Here is a 17,533-nt window from a genome sequence, read left to right as displayed (position 1 = left end):
TTGTAAAGTTTCAGCAGCAATAGTGAATGTAACAAGTGACACAGTAGGCTAGGCTTATGGTCCACAGCAAATGCATGCTCAAATCGTGTATATCTCTTAACACCATAAAATGTGAGTAAAAGTCTGTACACTTGCAGCTCTGTGAGGCTGTGTAGGCACAGTTGCTGGAATTTAACAGGTAGGCCTAATGTCAACCATGTTAAATGTCTCAGCATACAAACATTTGTGAATTAGAATGCTAGAGGAAATGTCAGGGGGTCACTTAAGTCAGTATGAATGACCCCCAGGAGACCACAAATATCTGAACCAACTTCCATGACAATCCATCCAATGGTGTTGAGACATTTTACCAAACAAGAAAAGTGTGGAGCACCTGCGACCAAAAATGATGCAAAAAGAAACGCAGTCAGTCAGAGCTTTGCAGATTTTTTTATTTTTTTTTATTTTGTAATAATCAGTCAAATGTTTTTAAATAAGGTCCAATTTGTCATTATCCTCCGTTAATAAAACATGAATTCAGCTCAAACTAAAAATTTGTGATAAGGTGCTGAATTTTCCAGCTCTGTCCACTGCATCGTTGAATGATGACCTCATAGTAAACATTTTCTCCCTGGGCGACCTCAAGGCATCTATTTGTTGCTTTGTTTCTGATCGCTTGGCCCTGCAAGTTTGATCAAGAGAGAGAAGAAGATGGTAGCATCAATGCATTAAACACAACAACATTTTCAAGCACCTATGTGTAAGATTGGACATTAACTATACTAACTATATATGACTTCAACACCACCTACTGGTAGTATCTGAAAAGATTCCTGGATTCTTCAAAAAAGTCACTGGACAGGGATCTGTACAAAATACTACCATCATCTTGCACAGGTCTTACTTGTTTGAAGTCCCAAAACATGTGTAGTTGGTTTAGTTTTGCCAGCTGACATAGCTCCAGAGTGGGTGTTTGGCCAGAGCCCGGATCAACCAGGCAGCGGTTACTGTTATATTTGTGAGATTTAATCCCCCCAATGATGATCTCACCATCTGTGTTGTATAAGCAATGCTGGTGAAAAGGAAAAGTTATAGATTAATATTAGGATTGTTTGACATTATCATTTCTGTTCTGTTTCTTTGTGTCTTCTAGATTAGATTACCTGTGACTGCTGGAAGTGACATTCATACAGGATGGGGATTTTTCCTGGAATTACTCCCTGGTCCAAACAGCCGCTCCAAACAAGGGCGTTCTGCAGCTGAACAGGTCAGTGTCTTGTTAAGAGTTATTCAACTTATTTGTGTTTGACCACTATGTGAACATTACTTTTATATATTTAATATGATGTAAAGTTCAGTCAACATTCAGCATGGCTCCTTCAGGGCTAGTCAGGGCTTTGTTGCCACGGGACGTTTTAGTGGCACATTTATTGAAGACAGAACTCATTTAATACAGATCTTGAATTCACATAGTTAGTATTCAGGCTCACTAATATAATATAAAAATATGACCTGTTATTTCAGCATATTAATGATTGAAAATGCCTCTTACCACACCATACCCCAAGAGGTTATCCCACGTTTCCAGACTTGGATAAACATTGTCCAGGTACCACTTAAAAGGTTTACATTTCAGCTTTTCTCTGAGCATCTTCCTCTCAGATACGTCGCCAATATCGATTCCATGATTCTGTGTATCATACGCAATATCAGGAGGTGCATTTATAAAGGTAAGGAACAATTCTTGTGAAGGAGACATTTTTGCTTATCCCACGCGTAAAATGGTGTGGCAGTGTTGATAAGGAATGTTACAGTGTGTCTTTTTACTACTTTTAATTGGCCCCTTTCACAACATTTCACTCATAGTAGGAAAAACTGGTGTTACTGATTTACAAAACATTATGTCTTATTATGGAGAAATATGCATGATACTATTGTTCTATCATTGTGTCCCAGTATGCCGTGACAGTGAGCCAGCACGCAAAATACCATGAGTCGGTTCCATAGAGGACGTTAAGAAAGGCGAGGCTTAATGTCCAATACCTGACTTGAATGAGCCTAACAAATCAGTCCAAGCTAAATCAGCTCCATAAATGTCATTTTAAGCTCATGCAATCAGAGTAAGGATTTTAAGCAGCGACAACTTAACGGATGACTATGGCATTTGAGAAGCATTCCAATAGGTCGCTGTAGTAGTTGAAATCCAATTTCACTAATAAGCAACTTTGTACAATGGTTACTTCTTAATTAATTGAATTGACAAAAGTGCACAGTTGTTTCATTTCATTAGGACGGTTCCTGACATTTTCTCTGCTCTGGTTGACCAGCAGAGTTGAAAGAGCCATAGGTCTAGATACTTCATTTTTGCAATCTTATTGTTTTCGATTTATTTAGCTCTTTGTTTATCTATTATCATTAATTAATTGGGATGATTTAGACATGTGATACCACATACCGTAAAGCGCCGGGGGTGTCCAATCCTGCTCCTGGAGAGCTACTGCCCTGCATGTTCAAGGTTTCTCCCTGCTCTAACACACCTTATTCTAATGATGTGCTCGTCAAAGGTTTGATAATCATCAGAATGTGATGTGTTAGAGGAGGGAGAAGCCTAAAACATGCAGGGCAGTAGCTCTCCAGGAGCAGGGTTGGCTACTCCTGGTCTAACTTTTATCTGATGGTTTATCATTGTATAATTTATCATTTTTGTTCAGTTGATCATCTTTAAACAGTGGTCAATAATATGGCAGCACAGCAGAAAGTCAGTAAATCAAATCATCTCCTTCCCGTCAGGTCTGTGTTACAGAAATTGAATTGGTTAAGTAACAACTCAGTTGTAGCCTGAGAGTAATCCTGCCCGGACCAAGTTAGTTTGCTAGCATAAATTGCCATAGTAACTAAGCTTGAACTATGTTGAGTTTTCTTTATGGAACCGAATCGACTGAAAATTAGTCAGAAAACATCTGAAACTGCTTTTCCTACTGTGACTAAGACCAAAATTGCCTGCTGTGAAAAAGACTTGTTACCTCTGCAGCAGTGAAGGGTAGTGGTGAGCTTCCTGTGTTTGTGTATGTAGCCAAATAAATGTAGTTATATATTAGGCATTTTAAACATAATGAACATATAGATCGATGGAAGAGACGTGGAGTACAGTATTACTTTACAAAGTTTTATTTTTATACTTTTGTATTGTTTGCGGGACATACACTGTCCAATACTTTAAAAAAATGAACACATTTGAACACTGTCCAGGGGGTTAGTGTCAGTCTTTGTGTGAGAGATTGGGCCACAAATGTTGAACAGAGGCTAAAAATCCTTTGTGGATGACTGAGCAGGCAGACACCAGAGAGGGATTGTAAGCAGCCAATTTTCTTAGAGAAAAATGTTACGAACATACATCATTGTGCTCACCTTAAGTGGTATGTTCCAGGCAATATGCACATTCTTCTTGTAATCATCCAACCAGATATCTGCAACCCTTAAGGCATTTCTCCTCATGGCAGGGGTGATATCAGGTGCATACGGTTTATGTGCCCTCTCGATGTGAGCTATCCTGGAGCAAGGTACAACCTCTACACTTCCTCCACACAGCCACACCTGATCAGCCAAGACACAGATCACATAGTCTGTAGTGATTAACCAAATATTCAACCTTAAATTATTTTAATTCTGCACCTTGTTAAATACTTATTACGTATTACTTAACAGTTTTTACTCACACGTATCCCAAGTTCAACATTCTCTCCTCCGTAAACTTTCATTCCACCATCAAGCCCACCGATTTCTCCAAGGAAGCCTCTGTCTGCTGCAAAGATTCCCATAATAGAGGGACTCCTGTCCAAAACGAATAAACAGGCGCACTAGTCTTAGCCTAAGAATACACTTGCAACATTGTGCATTCTTGTTTTAGTCTGTAGTTGTTTTGCTACTGTACAAAGAAATCTTACAGAGAAAATGAGCCAATAAATGTCAGCAGACAGGTTTATCAATCATTTAGTTTGTCTATAAAAGCATGTAACATTAGACAGGACCGGCAGCAATATCTCTGCATGTATGAATACAAGTGCTTCATAAAAATAGTCCAGTCTTGTTCCTTTGTTGGGATGTCTAACATCAGAGTTGATCATTAAAGTCAATGTTACCAACCAACCAATCCCTGAGCAGAACTCTCAAAGTTCAAAACTTCCATGTGACAGTCTATCTAAACTTACGTAAAATATTATGTGTTCCACATACTTTCCAGGCTGTGTTTCGTCCCCCATCTTCATCCACTCTGGCCTGAAGGACTCATACATGCACCACAAAGCCCAGTCAAAGCCATGAGAAGACGGGATATATCTTTCCACGTGTAGGTCATCAAAATGGACCTTATCAAACGTAGGGGACACCACCACTGTCCTGTCGGCTTTGATCCTGTCCAACAAAGGTTCTACCCTGGAAAGGACACCAAAACTATACATTAAAATAACCTTGATAGGAGCAGGTGAAATCATTTTTCAACAGTATTTGTGTGGGATGATAACAGCAGTTAATTCCCTACACCCCTTCATTTGAAACATGTTCAGTACATACCACCCCGCTGTGGCTTCAATATGGGCATCCAAAATTGCCACAACATCCGCTGTGGCATGCTCCCAACCTGAGATCCGGGCCTGAGACAAGCCCATTTGTCTCTCATGCCACACTTTCTTTATGAGTCCAGGCCTCTCTTTATGAATTTGACCTATGTAGTCTTGTAAGGGTTTTCCAAGGTCATCTGAAAATGTAGTCCACAATCAGATCTATAAATAAGGAGTGTGCATGACCACAGCAGGTAGATAAATTATATACAAAACACATGTCGCAGTGAGTACCTCACTAATGTAGTTTAATGTGAGTCATGTTCACTGAGGTTCCTTTTCCCAAGCAAGGGTCTAAGGAGGGACGGTGTTGTATGTTGTATGTTCTGCAGATATAAACAGCATTTGATTGTTCTCTCTCCCCATTTTTTTCTGTCTGAATAACTGTTTCCTGTGTACGTTGGATTTTTTATCATTACAACTCAACATCTTACAAATGACTCACAGGACAGTAAATGCAATATGATCGACATAATCATGAACATTCTGTACTAACCGTGTACTGTCTCAGATTGTATTACTGTACATGCATATCTATATGCAACCCTGCTTATACTGATCCTTACCATTAACATGTGTATAGTTTTATGATCCACCTGATTTTGGCAGTATATGTTTTGTTTTCACACCTTACTGTTAACTTAGACTTTTTATATTTGTACTCTTTAAATATGCACTCTTCACACTGAAGTTTTATCTTAAAGTAGGGGTAAAAAGACTGATAATTGGTTAATGAGAAAAGATCAGGTAATCAGAATGCTGAGACATTTGAGAAGATTATCATCAAGTGCACATTTAAACTTACTGTAATTGCTGTAGTCATCCACCAAGATGATTTCCTTGAGCAGGTGCTTTGGAGTGTTGGTGATGATACTTCGCACTGCCCTTTTAATGACAGAAAGAGCCTCGTTTATGTAGATCAGTACCACGCTGATGGTTGGCAGGTCCCTGGGATAATTCCTCAGCACACATCTAAATTATGTGAGATGTAGAGACTGAATATCTTGCAATGGGAGCACACCAGCCAAATCGGGGCCAGGGCTGTAAAGTGGTGGGGCAATGGCTCCTTCCTAACTTTCTACTCCCCCGGTTCAGCCACCCTTGCTACTACACTTATTACATAGTTATGATGCTACAAAATCTTGTGATAGACAGACAGACAGACAGACAGACATTTAAACACCTGGCAAGATACTCAAAACCTCCTCTGTAGTAGTTGGGGTGTCTCATTGCATTTTGCCATGATGATATACACACACACACGCGCGCACACATGCACACACGCACGCACGCATGCATGCACGCACGCACGCACGCACGCACGCACGCACGCACGCACGCACGCAAGGTGAAAGCATTACCAGTGTTGCTCTCACAGCTGGTAAATACTGTAGTTAGAGCCTACGTGATTACCTGTTGTCTCTTGTTTCTGGAAGTTTCCTGTCTAGTGGCAACCGGTTGCTCAGGAAGGCATTGTATCCATAAATCTGAAACAGAGCTTCAGCCTCCTTCTGTTCCTCTTTTGACAGGTCATCACCCCACCGGGCAAACAGGATGGAGTTTGGATTTAACTTTGGCATTGCTATCTTCTGTTTTTCTTGGTCCACATTTGGAAAACGATCACTGGTGAAGCTCTTTTGACCAGCTACTTCTATCAGCTTCACTTTGATGGATTGTGTTCATAAAAACAGTGTTGGAAATGAAAGTAAACAGTTTCAGTAAAGCAGAATGACGGAGTCTGTCAGTCAAAAGCAGTTTAGCTGAAAGAATTATCAGTACTGCATGCACTTCTAATACTTTCTCAGTCAAATCAACCGTACTACAAGACCTCTTACCTAGTTTTATTTTCTTGTCCATTATAGACCTACAGTATATTCTCAAGTTGTGTGTGTGAATGTGAACCAAATCTTGATGGGTGTATTTCTGTCCCAATCTGACTCCTAAAATGTTTGAACATAAGGCAAAATGCACCGGCTATAAAGATAGACATATGGTAGCTAGCTAGTAATGTACATACAGTAACACCACCATCTGTCTGCGCTGTTTGTTTGACAGTTCAATCTCAAAACTTACCATGGACTCCAGTTCTTTGTGTTTTCTTGTGGCAGTATGTTTTTGTAGTGTAATCATAAAGCCTCGGGATACACATAATTGTCACTCAAGTTGAAAAGTGACACAGGCCAACGCATCATCGCAGGATTTTACTTGTTAAAGATGTTTTTGGTCAGCCTTTCCTCTGGAAACTGGACCAGGCAACTACTTCACATCTCTACTTTGCAAGACATGACTCCCATACCATGTTTGCTTTAATAGCCTGCTTAGCAGTATATTTATGTATCCCAAGAAAGCACCTCATGAAATATATGTTTGCTCTGCAGCTCACACTGCTTTCTAAAACGTATAATCATAATAATCGTTTCACAGTTAATAGCAAGTCTCCTTTTACCACATGGTAAACTCATAATATTCACCAGTTTTTGTAAAGTAACCTCTTTCTCTGCATCCAACACAATGTATGAAATAGTCAGACACCAACTTGTTTGAGAAACAACTGTAATGTCAACAGTTATGAGGTCACTCACTGTGTGATTGTAATCAAATTCTAACATACCAGAGGCTGTTCACCTTGGAGACCTAATGCGGATATGGGTACGAGATTTACACCTGCGGTTAACTGAAAAAATTCTGCGGGCAGTCATCAATATAAATGTCATAGATGGGAACATGAAGATCAATTTGAGATGTGGCACAGCACATTGTGTTAAGTTTTGTCTGCAATAAGTATTTTTGGTTAGCTGCTTATGAAATTTAAGAGGCCATTCCCATGCTCATTGTGTCCCATAAGCAGTTTCAGCCATTTTGGGGTTGACACCATTTTTTTTTTTACAAAGACTAAATGTAACCATTTTTGTCTACTTGAGAATTGATAAAAATGATCACAAATACCTCAAATAACATCAATGTGAATCTATTGTTCTGAATGTCCCATTTTTTAATTACTTCAGATAACAGATCTTTAATATAACAGGTTTTCTTGATTCCAAATCATCTGTAATACGATAAGAAAGCCAGAACTTTACACTGGACCTTTAAGTGTTTATGAGGTTGCTTCTGAATTGGTACTCACCCAACTTATTTAGAGTATTTTCAATCCTGTCCAGTTTCCTCCTCACAACCCCTTGATCTGGGACGCTTTCTGTTCTCCAACTCACGATCATGTACATGATGATGTATATGAAGAGTAAAAGGGCTCCAATTAATCCAGCTTTTCGCACAAAAGTCTTCATTGTGGTTTCTCACTGAAGGATCACAATCAATGCCATTCTCTCTATGCCAGCAACGTTACAGTTTAAGTTGTACAATAAGGCACATCTTATCTCAAAGCTAACGTATCATACCATATGCACGTTAAATGGCTTTCAGTTTAAAGTTGTTTGATAATCAACAAAGGAAAAAAGGATGCTGGCATAAGAACAGTCAACACTGCTTTACAACAAAAGCTAGTTATAGTCAGTACCTTTCTGACCTGAGGGTGGAGGTGGACACACTATCAAGCTAACGATATAATCAAGGTTTCAAAGTACACTTTCAAGTACACAATATTTACTGAGGCTTACAAAGCACATTCTGTCTACCCTGATTTGAGCAGGTTTTATTGTTTTACAACATAAGGCTATCTCTGGTATCAATGGCAGCCTTGATTCTGGGTCAGGCTACAGTGTATCGTGGTCTTTTCTGTCGTCATAGTCTAGCAGTTTTATTTTATTGTATACAATATGGCTTTTTACTTGTTTATTACCTATGCAACTTGACTGCTTTTACACTGTAGCTTTCTTTAAAAATGTACTGTTAAATTTCTCAATTGTATATAGGTCAGAACCCATACTTAACCTCTCCAGGACATTTACATTTTTGTTAATAAAGTTTGCTGTTGTCTTGATGGAAAATAGATCTTTTCCTTCACGGGGATCATGTGTTTTTGAAATGTAAAAGTTTATTTTATGTGGTGAAAATGAACGGGTGAAATGTAATGATAGTCATAGAAACATGACAGAGCAAACAAGAAAAACACTCAAAATAAACCTTAGAGGACCATTTTATTAATTTATGTACAGAATATAGATAAAGACCAAACAATCAGAGGTACTGACATCCTCTGGCTGCCTTGGTGTTGTTGGTAGTTTAATAGTTGACAGTCTTGGCTGGCTTTGTCTCATCCAGGTCAGCTTCCAGGTAACGATATCGGCGATGGCGACGCAGAATCTCAATTGCCTTTTGTTCTACAGAGGAAGGAGTGATACCAAGATCTTCCAGACCAGGAAGTCCTGGGTACTTCAGGTCTGTTGTGTGAAACTGGAAAATAAAAGCGTAGTACATTTGGCTGAAGAGGCTCCACAGTTGGTTGCACGATTCTCAAAACATCAAGTTTCAAGTTAAAAGTAAGATCTTGGTTGCCTTACCCTGTCCACTTTGTCTGCGGTTGTCCAGGGTTCAAATGGGCTCACTGAGAAAAACCGAGCAGCAAGGCTGCAAAGAAAAAAACAAAAGCTTTCACATTATTTTGCAGTGGTATAAAAAAACGCCACCAAAGAGACCTTTGTAGTGGTTTTGATTACTAGAGGCCCTGGGGTGAAACATTTTTAAGAGTGGGTTGGTAGTGACACACTAGCCATGGGTTAGTATTAGCTCTGTGTGAAACACCTCTAAAAACTGCTCATGATGTGTTAGTGCTGTAGCACACATGGGCATACACACTGCAATCTACAATTACCCATATCATTTGTTTCATTTTGCAACATGCCTTTGTGTATTGTCAAATGCTTGAGTTAGGTTCCTTATCTCTGGAAAATGTAGAAAACATATATAACACACTTACTGATATAGTGGGCGGGGCAGTGGGTAGGCCACAAAAGGTCTGTGTGCCACGGCGTAGATGTACCCAACCAGGTCATGAAGAAGGTAACGGTTGGGACTATAGAGAAAACAGGACAACAACTATTTATAAGCAAGAGCCCTCGTTTTTGTAAATCTGTGCTTTGTATCAATACACGACATGAGCCGCAGACCAACATATGCTGACACAAGGTTTTCTATTCCTCCTAGTGCTGACCACCTACCCAACTAATGCATATGTCTTTCCATTAGCGTCAGGGTCTCGGAGAGCATTGATAATGGCCTTGGCCACATCCACCACCTGAGGGAGAAAAGAGAGGGTTGGTTGGGTTCTTTTAACAAGCACATTCACTGAGTTATTCAGTGTGTATTGTTTCCTTTAGACAAAATGGGACAAGAGAAAATACTGGAACTCCAAGTTAATCAGTTTGTTTAAAAAGTACAATGGGCCTCACTCACAAACAGTGCGTACACACACATTTCACATTGTACCCTGCGAATAAATGTATAACTGCCTCTGACAAATGTGGGCCAATTTGGAATTCTTTACGATTTAATAATGATATCTTTTGTATTTTTGGTCGAAACTAAATCCAGGTCGCACACCATTGTGTCATGTGGAAGCCATGTGGAAAATCTTAGGTCACTCTGAACCTGATCTGCAAAGATATTTGAGCCACTGACATACAGAGAGACGTTCCTTTCTTTTATAGATAGATGAACACATTAATGCATCAATAATTATAATCAAACAATACAGGTGTAAGTGATGTAGTGTTTTTACTTTTTGGTCTTTAAGTTCTTCTGCTAATAATTTTAAGTATCTGGAATGCAGGACTTTAATTATAACAGAATATATCTTCTGGTATAACTGAGTACTCCTTCCACCACTTTTAATAAATGGATAGTATATTAAAACCGCTACCATTAAAAAATCGTTTTGAATAGATTTAACAGTCGATATACTAATGTACAGTACCTGTATTAAATAACTATGAAATTGATGTCCTTTCATCCCCATCAATAATATTAATTAAAATATTCAACTATAATTATTACAATAATTGCAGCGAGTCTCTCAGTGCTTGTCCTCCACCGGTTTCCTTTTTTTCCTGTTTTTTTTCCCACATTGCATCAATTTTCAATGTCTAACCATTTGTTTTTACAGGAGCCACACTCGTAGCTCAGTGGACACAGTATTCATTGCCTCAGTTATAGCTGCCCAACCCTCTGTTTTCACCACTGTCACTCCAGAGGAAACAACCTGTTCTCCTCCCAACTCGTCACACGTGGACGCTTTGTTAGGACCCGTTTGCGTCAAAACACTGTGGGAAAAGTGTGACTTTTCCTTCTATTTGTGCATGAGGGCCATTGTGACTGGACAACATTTGCTTTAACATTGCTTATAACCAATATAACTTGGATGATGACACAAAATTTGAATACGACTCTTACATGGGAAAACAAGGCTAAGGATTAGCAACAGGAGTACAGGTCCAAGAAACATTAAAACAGTTTTGTGCTTTAAAACTGCTTGCCATATTCCTGTTGTCAAATGCAGAAGTATCCTCCAGTTAGAAAACGAACACAGAATCAGCTGCCTCATAATCATTTTCTGTTGTTCTGGTTATTATTAACCAGCCCCACACCAAATTTTAGAAATTAATTCTAGAAGTTAAAATGTATTATAAGGGAAAACAAAAGAATAGCTGCTTCCATTCAACAAACTTACATAAACTGGCTGCTTCACAGTCTCCTTCCCCATAGATATGAGTGGAATAGCACTCCCAAACCAGCGCATGTCTGATAAAGGATTAAAGACACATTTTCACTGGTTAGCTGTTCACTGTTAGTATCAAAGGGAACATTTTCAATACTGTGAAACAAATGGTCAAATTGTTTTTTAGCAATAGCTCCACTTGTGCTTGAAGAAGATGAAGAGAAGACAATGCAATTTTCACGAAACTAAATACACAACAACCAAATCACTGAAAGAGCATGGCAACATTCACAAATGTGTCACATTCCCATCGCCCACTTTCAACTGTCTTACTTGCATAATAGTTGAAGAATCTGTCCTCCCTCCCAAAGATCTCAGAGGGCTTCATGATGATTGCGTCAGGGAACTCATCTCTCACTGCTGTCTCTCCTACAGCCTATGATAAAGGAACATTTTACACAATGATCAACCGAGTTAACCTGAAATGACTTAAACATGTATACTAGGGGTGGAAACGGTTTACCGGAAAAATCTGTCCCGTTCGGTACGCATGTCACGGTTCGGTACACGTGTGTACCGTTCGGTTTATGAGGTGCAACGTAGCGTAAGCCTTCATGACCGCTGTCCTCTCTCATATCCGTCTCAGCGCTGCGTCTCAGCGCATCAAATCCCGGCGCGCCGGGAGACTTGCTCCATGCGCGCCCTGTAGGCACACGGCCACAACGCTACGCACGCTTCCGCTACGCTCTTCTTCGCGGGTTTCTGAATCCTCTTGGCAAAAGCTCGCTAAGCTCCGCTCTGTTTGTTCGTTTCTGTGGTTAAATCACCACATCAATGTCTCTTTCTACTCTGAAAAAAGAAAAAAGTTCACCAGAGAACAGACAGAGAAGTTTTTGTTTCTTTCACTGTGAAGCCAGTGTTTACTTTGCAGCCATATCTGTGTGTAAAGATGAGAAGTTGATAAAAATCATGCTACTCTGCATTTATAAGCCTGTGAATATTCTCATTTGTCCAGGTCATCGTTATCCTCAAAGCAATTTCAGTCAAAAGCAACTGGACTTGGTTATTTGTCTAGGAAGACGTTTCATCCAAGAGGCTTCATCAGTTCATGTACGCATCTGACCAGGATGGGACTGGTCCGACTCATTTATGTTACGTTCATTTGTGTCAGTCCAGTTTTTGATGAATAAACTAATGTTTCATATGTACTTGTCAGCTTGGTAAAGTAACTAGTTAGTGAAGTAATCAGATAAATGTAGTGGAGTAAAAAGTAGAATGTCTCCACTGTTTTTTAGTGGAACAGAAGTATAAAGTAGCATGTAAATAAAATACTCAAGTAAAGGACAAGAGCCTCAAACTTTACTTTAGTCCAATAATGAAGTGCAAACCTGTGGTTCACAGGTTTGTTCATTCAACAAGGATTGTTTTTTGATAAGCTTGTTGCACTTTGAGGTCATGACTAATATTTACATTGATAAAATAAAGACAATATACTGTATGTACTCCTATGTCACTGTAGTGTTTTACAATATCCATTAATGTGATGCTCATATTTTTCCGGCCCCTTATTTTGGATAATTTTAGTCACGGGGCCCCAATTCCAAATGAATTGAACAGCCCTGATGTAGCCTATTTCAGTCAGTTCAGTGACTGCTGTTTGTGTGTATTTTAGTGAAAGAAAACCTATTTTCTTCATTTCTTCTACAATTTGATAATGTAAAAGTGTTTATATTCTTACCTAGAAGGCAAATGATTGTTTACCTTTTTGCCAACTTAGTATAAATGGGTAAATGTAGCAATGTGTCTCCTACTGTTTCAAAATCTCACTTCACTTTCATTTGAGATTGTTACAGTAATCCCTAAACAAGCTGCCTCATTATTTCAGTTTTTGCATGATTGCATGACATGTCATTAAGAATATCTGATTAATTTTTTTCTTTTATTATTAGGAAAAAAACGTGACCCCAAAACCGTGATATGAACCGAACAGTGGATTTTGTGAACCGTTCCACCCCTAATGTACACACTGTTTGACTGCGCAGTATGTTCCGAAACAGCCCTTTACCTTGTTCCTCAGGTATTTGGACTGGCTGCGTATGTCAGCGTTCAGGTGGGACATGTGGACAAACTTTTTGATGCCAGCTTCTCTGGCTGCCTTGGCAATCTGCTGAGGGATGGTCACGAAGACATCCTCAAAGCGATAGTTGCTGTACACAAAGAGGAGAAAAACTTTCATGTGAATGCTTACTTACAATCCACACGCCCATACAGCAATGTCATTTACCTACAACTCATCTTCAACCGCGTATCCGGGGTTGGGTCGCTGGGGCATCAGCTCTAGCAGGGGACCCCAAACTTCCCTTTCCCGGGCCACATTAACCAGCTCTAACTGGGGCATTCCGAGCCCAGGCCAGTGTGGAGATATAATCTCTCCACTTGGTCCTGGGTCTTGCCCGAGGCCTCCTCCCAGCTGGACGTGCCTGGAACACCTCCCTAGGGAGGCACCCAGGGAGCATCCTTACTAGATACCCGAACCACCTCAACTGGCTCTACTCTGAGTTCCTCACGGATGGCTGAACTTGTCACCCTATATAAATCACTACCACTATATAAATGCATAACACATATGTAACCTATATAAAAGCACAATGAAATAATAAAATCTGCAGCACAAAGCCAAAGTTCCAATGCGCAGTAGTAAAAGTAGAAGTAAATTCAGGTGCCAAATATCATAGTGTTGTTATCACTTTCAATAATGGTGATATTCCGTTGTGACATCAGCTGGGAGATGTGAGCGCATCTCTATTGAGATTGACCACAAACATAATTCCTGCACGATCTAATATGTAGCATTTCATCAACTTAAAAGACATCTTCCATACTCCTGACAGTTTTCACCTTAGAAACGCTCTTGAGGGTTAATATGCTTTATGAATAATGTTTATCTTTACTAGGATTTAGTCTCAACTTTGAGGAGAAATTCATAATCATAATTCTAAGAATTTTCTTAGGATTATGTCACTAGGAGCAACTCTTATGACTAGGAATCTTTAAGAGTACGGCCCCAGATGCTTTAGGACATTTTACAAGCCTATATGTGTACCTTGTCTCCCACTCTCTGCCCACTAGGTTGATGACAACATTAGAGTGCTCCAAAGCTCGTTTGATGGAGTCTTTGTTCCTGGCATCCCAGTCCTGCAAAACAAGACAGAGACAACACATGTGCATTTAACGTAAGGCTCTAAATTTGTACGTACCTACAGATCAAAAGTTTGTCTGTGTATATCTTACCATGAAAATGATTTGTCCAAGATCACCCATGGGCTTCAGGTACATGATGTCATACTGATCACAGCGGTGTGGGACTACAACCTGCGAGCCACTACGACCTGCAAATGATCAGTAAATAAACACATACAATCACGTCTTTGTCACATCTTTGTGTCATGAACTTGCAGAAGGACCACTAAGTGCGCCCTAATAAACTGCATTTAACGAATACAAGTCAAAGTACCAATGTAGAAATTGAGTTGATCATAATTTTAGTGTAGTACTTCCTTAATGGGATAATGTCTCAGACAACATTCAAAACAAAATTACTCATAGCTGAGATCAGATCTTATGTGGTGTATTGGATACAGGATATGATTTTTACAAGCATCAGTTCAAAGAACATACACACCTATACTGAATATGAAGTAAATATTAGTGTGCTTATAACTTAACATTAGTATTTAGGCTATATTTTATACATAACTCACCCAGCCTGTTGACTATGTATCGGCCCAGAAAACCTGTGGCACCAAACACTGTTGCAGCTATACCACTGGAGGAGGAACGTCCTCCTTTCCCTTTGGGGACGACAGCATGGTGCTGTTTTCTCTGCTGGACAGTGGTGACAGAGGCAGCTGACAATAAAGCAGGAGAGCAGCTACCTGTTGAGAAGAGAAGGGGGAAGATAGGCAGTTTGATCAACATCAGGCGGTAAGATTGGAAAGCCTTGCTGAAACTAAAATAAAGCAATAAAACCATATATATAAATTCATTTTTTGTGGAACGTACTGTTTTAATAGAGGTTTGTGTTGTGCTTAAATCGTGTGGCATTAATACTGAGAGGCAGATAACATAATACATTTCACAGCAAACTGCAGCCTCGAGTTCTCTATAACTGTAGATTATTAATGCTGACAATGTGGGGCTGAACATTGCTACTGAATTAGCAATAAACTTGTATGGAAATCTAAAATTCTACGGACATTGTATGGCACTGCTTCATTGCATTCCTTGCTTTGTTTACATTGTAATTTATTCTCTTTCTCTCCTTACACGCACTACAAAGTAGTGTAAAGGACACAGGAAACAGGAAACTATTCCATGCACTGACCAGATGGAAATCATCAACACATGAGCAAGAAGGGATCCTAAAACGCTGCACGCTTCCTTACGAATAACACAATTATTAACAGAACCTCAGAATGTGCGGGTGGATGAATAGCACATTATCAACGTTTTAACATGCAGAGCTAAAGCTAGTTCAGTGTCACTGTAAAGACGCAAATTATGGTCAGCATCGTTACTGTAAAACAAATGTGTCAGTGAGACACCTACAGCAGTTGTTGCATTTCCAGAGTAACAAAACAGCTCATGTCTTAAGCCAGACGTCACGTCAAAATAGCCTCAAGAAACTGACACAGCCAACGCTCTTTGGATAAGGCTCAGCATCTTATTGACGCCAATCCATAACGAGGCGGGGGGTTTATTGTCAGGTAGATGATGATATTAGAATTATTCAAAGTTTCAAATGTGAGCTATTAGTTAGCTAAAGTCCTTGTTAGCAGGTGACTAGCCGAGCCTGTTAGCAAGGTCACTGCAGCCGACTGTGTAGTCTAACTGTGAGCCTGGGTTAGCGTGGCATATGTGTAAAGATCTGAATTCACGATAATGTACTCTTTGACGTTACTGTAATTATGAAATGCAAACTGCATTGACAATACTTACTTGATATCTTAGGAAGGACACTCGCAGGACGGCTAACCAGTGCTAGGGCCGCCATCTTTCCAACTACGGCATATCGTGTGGGCCAAAATACACGACCACGTCATTTTACGACAGTGGCGCACTGAGCGCACACTCGAAACAAAAATACAGCTCATAAATGTGGAAGTATGGAAAATATGGCCCATTTCCGCCAGTGTGATGAAAGAAAAACACCCTGTAAGTCATTATAATGAAAATCTCAAAGTATCTCCTTGGTATGTAAAAATAATTGATCCCTTTGAGATGACTCCCGCAAGGAAAATGAATTTCCAGCAGCTTCCAAAAAACTTAATAAGGAGGTATAAAAAAATAAACAGTAAACAATAAACATATCTATATAAATAAACATATAGATATAAATATATATATATATATATATATATATATATATATATATATATATATATATATATAGATAAGTATAGATAAGAATACAAATAAAATACAAAGAAAATTAAATCAGATAAGTGTAGAGAAACGTATAGAGTATACATATAGATAAATAAAGATAAAATAAATATGAGTGTATATGGCATTGTGTTTTATACAGTGGATACATGACATTAGCAGCAATAAGCAGTAAGATTAGATTATCGCACTTAAGCAGTGGATTTAGTTATTGCACAGTGAGTGACTCCCACTCCTTCCCTTCTGTCCTCTTACTTATCTATTTTTTCATCCATAAAAGATCTTATAAATACAAAAGAATCAAAAAGTTTGTATGTCAACATGTCATAGACACGAGTCTAGATAAAGAGCCAGAGATTCATGCTGCCACCTGGGTTTCAGACTTTGAAAAGGGCCAAATGAGTTGGGTGTTATCTGAATAGACATGGTAGGAAAAGCCATGTGAGTGAATAACAGAGCCCAGTGACCGGTGTACAGAGAGAAGAGGATGGGGATGTTTTATTCGGCAAAGGCACCACCGAAATAAGCCTTTAAATACGATTCAGGGTCAAGTCAATTTTAGGGGTATAGGCTATATGTTTGTTATACCTTTTAATAATAACTTTTAAAAAACAACAATATCAATACGCCTTTTCTTTCATTTGTAGATGGCAAACTGCACAGGGAATAGAAAATGGGATAAAATTAGTTAAAACTAATGGTGTTTATGAAATGATTTGACTGTTTTATTCACAGTTTATGTTTTTATTTAGCGGGCTGTGGAAACTATTACTACAGCTTACAACCACACAGCTTTATAGGCTAGCCCAGTTTATGTAGTGGTCTCATTCAGACTCAATGTGCCAACAATGCTTCAGTATCATTTCAAGTTGAATTACTG

General features: G+C 39.2%; 2 protein-coding genes across 2 annotated transcripts; both read right to left on the bottom strand.

Annotated features, from left to right (window-relative positions):
- Positions 1-526: 526 nt before the first annotated feature.
- Positions 527-7,819, bottom strand: LOC310949139 (putative polypeptide N-acetylgalactosaminyltransferase 8; the record flags this gene model as incomplete). The annotated part of the gene is made up of 11 exons (XM_083916472.1): positions 527-661; positions 884-1,051; positions 1,143-1,238; positions 1,532-1,669; positions 3,388-3,573; positions 3,696-3,810; positions 4,213-4,410; positions 4,549-4,732; positions 5,401-5,567; positions 6,009-6,258; positions 7,723-7,819. The coding sequence occupies 11 exons, from the start codon at positions 7,817-7,819 to the stop codon at positions 527-529; spliced, it is 1,734 nt and encodes a 577-aa protein (XP_083772598.1).
- An 856-nt stretch (positions 7,820-8,675) lies between these two features.
- On the bottom strand, positions 8,676-16,289 carry ndufa9a (NADH:ubiquinone oxidoreductase subunit A9a). The gene is made up of 11 exons (XM_083916285.1): positions 16,207-16,289; positions 14,970-15,143; positions 14,500-14,597; positions 14,312-14,403; positions 13,274-13,415; positions 11,542-11,644; positions 11,221-11,291; positions 9,713-9,789; positions 9,472-9,567; positions 9,056-9,122; positions 8,676-8,948 (listed from the first exon to the last, which is right to left on the bottom strand). The coding sequence occupies exons 1-11, from the start codon at positions 16,259-16,261 to the stop codon at positions 8,778-8,780; spliced, it is 1,146 nt and encodes a 381-aa protein (XP_083772411.1). The 5' UTR covers positions 16,262-16,289; the 3' UTR covers positions 8,676-8,777.
- Between the last annotated feature and the right edge of the window lie 1,244 nt (positions 16,290-17,533).

Source organism: Echiichthys vipera, assembly GCF_963691815.1.
Source record: "Echiichthys vipera genome assembly, chromosome: 7".
Lineage (NCBI taxonomy): Eukaryota > Metazoa > Chordata > Actinopteri > Perciformes > Trachinidae > Echiichthys > Echiichthys vipera.
The sequence above is the reverse complement of the archived record's forward strand: the minus strand, read 5'-3'. Positions and strand labels throughout refer to the sequence as shown.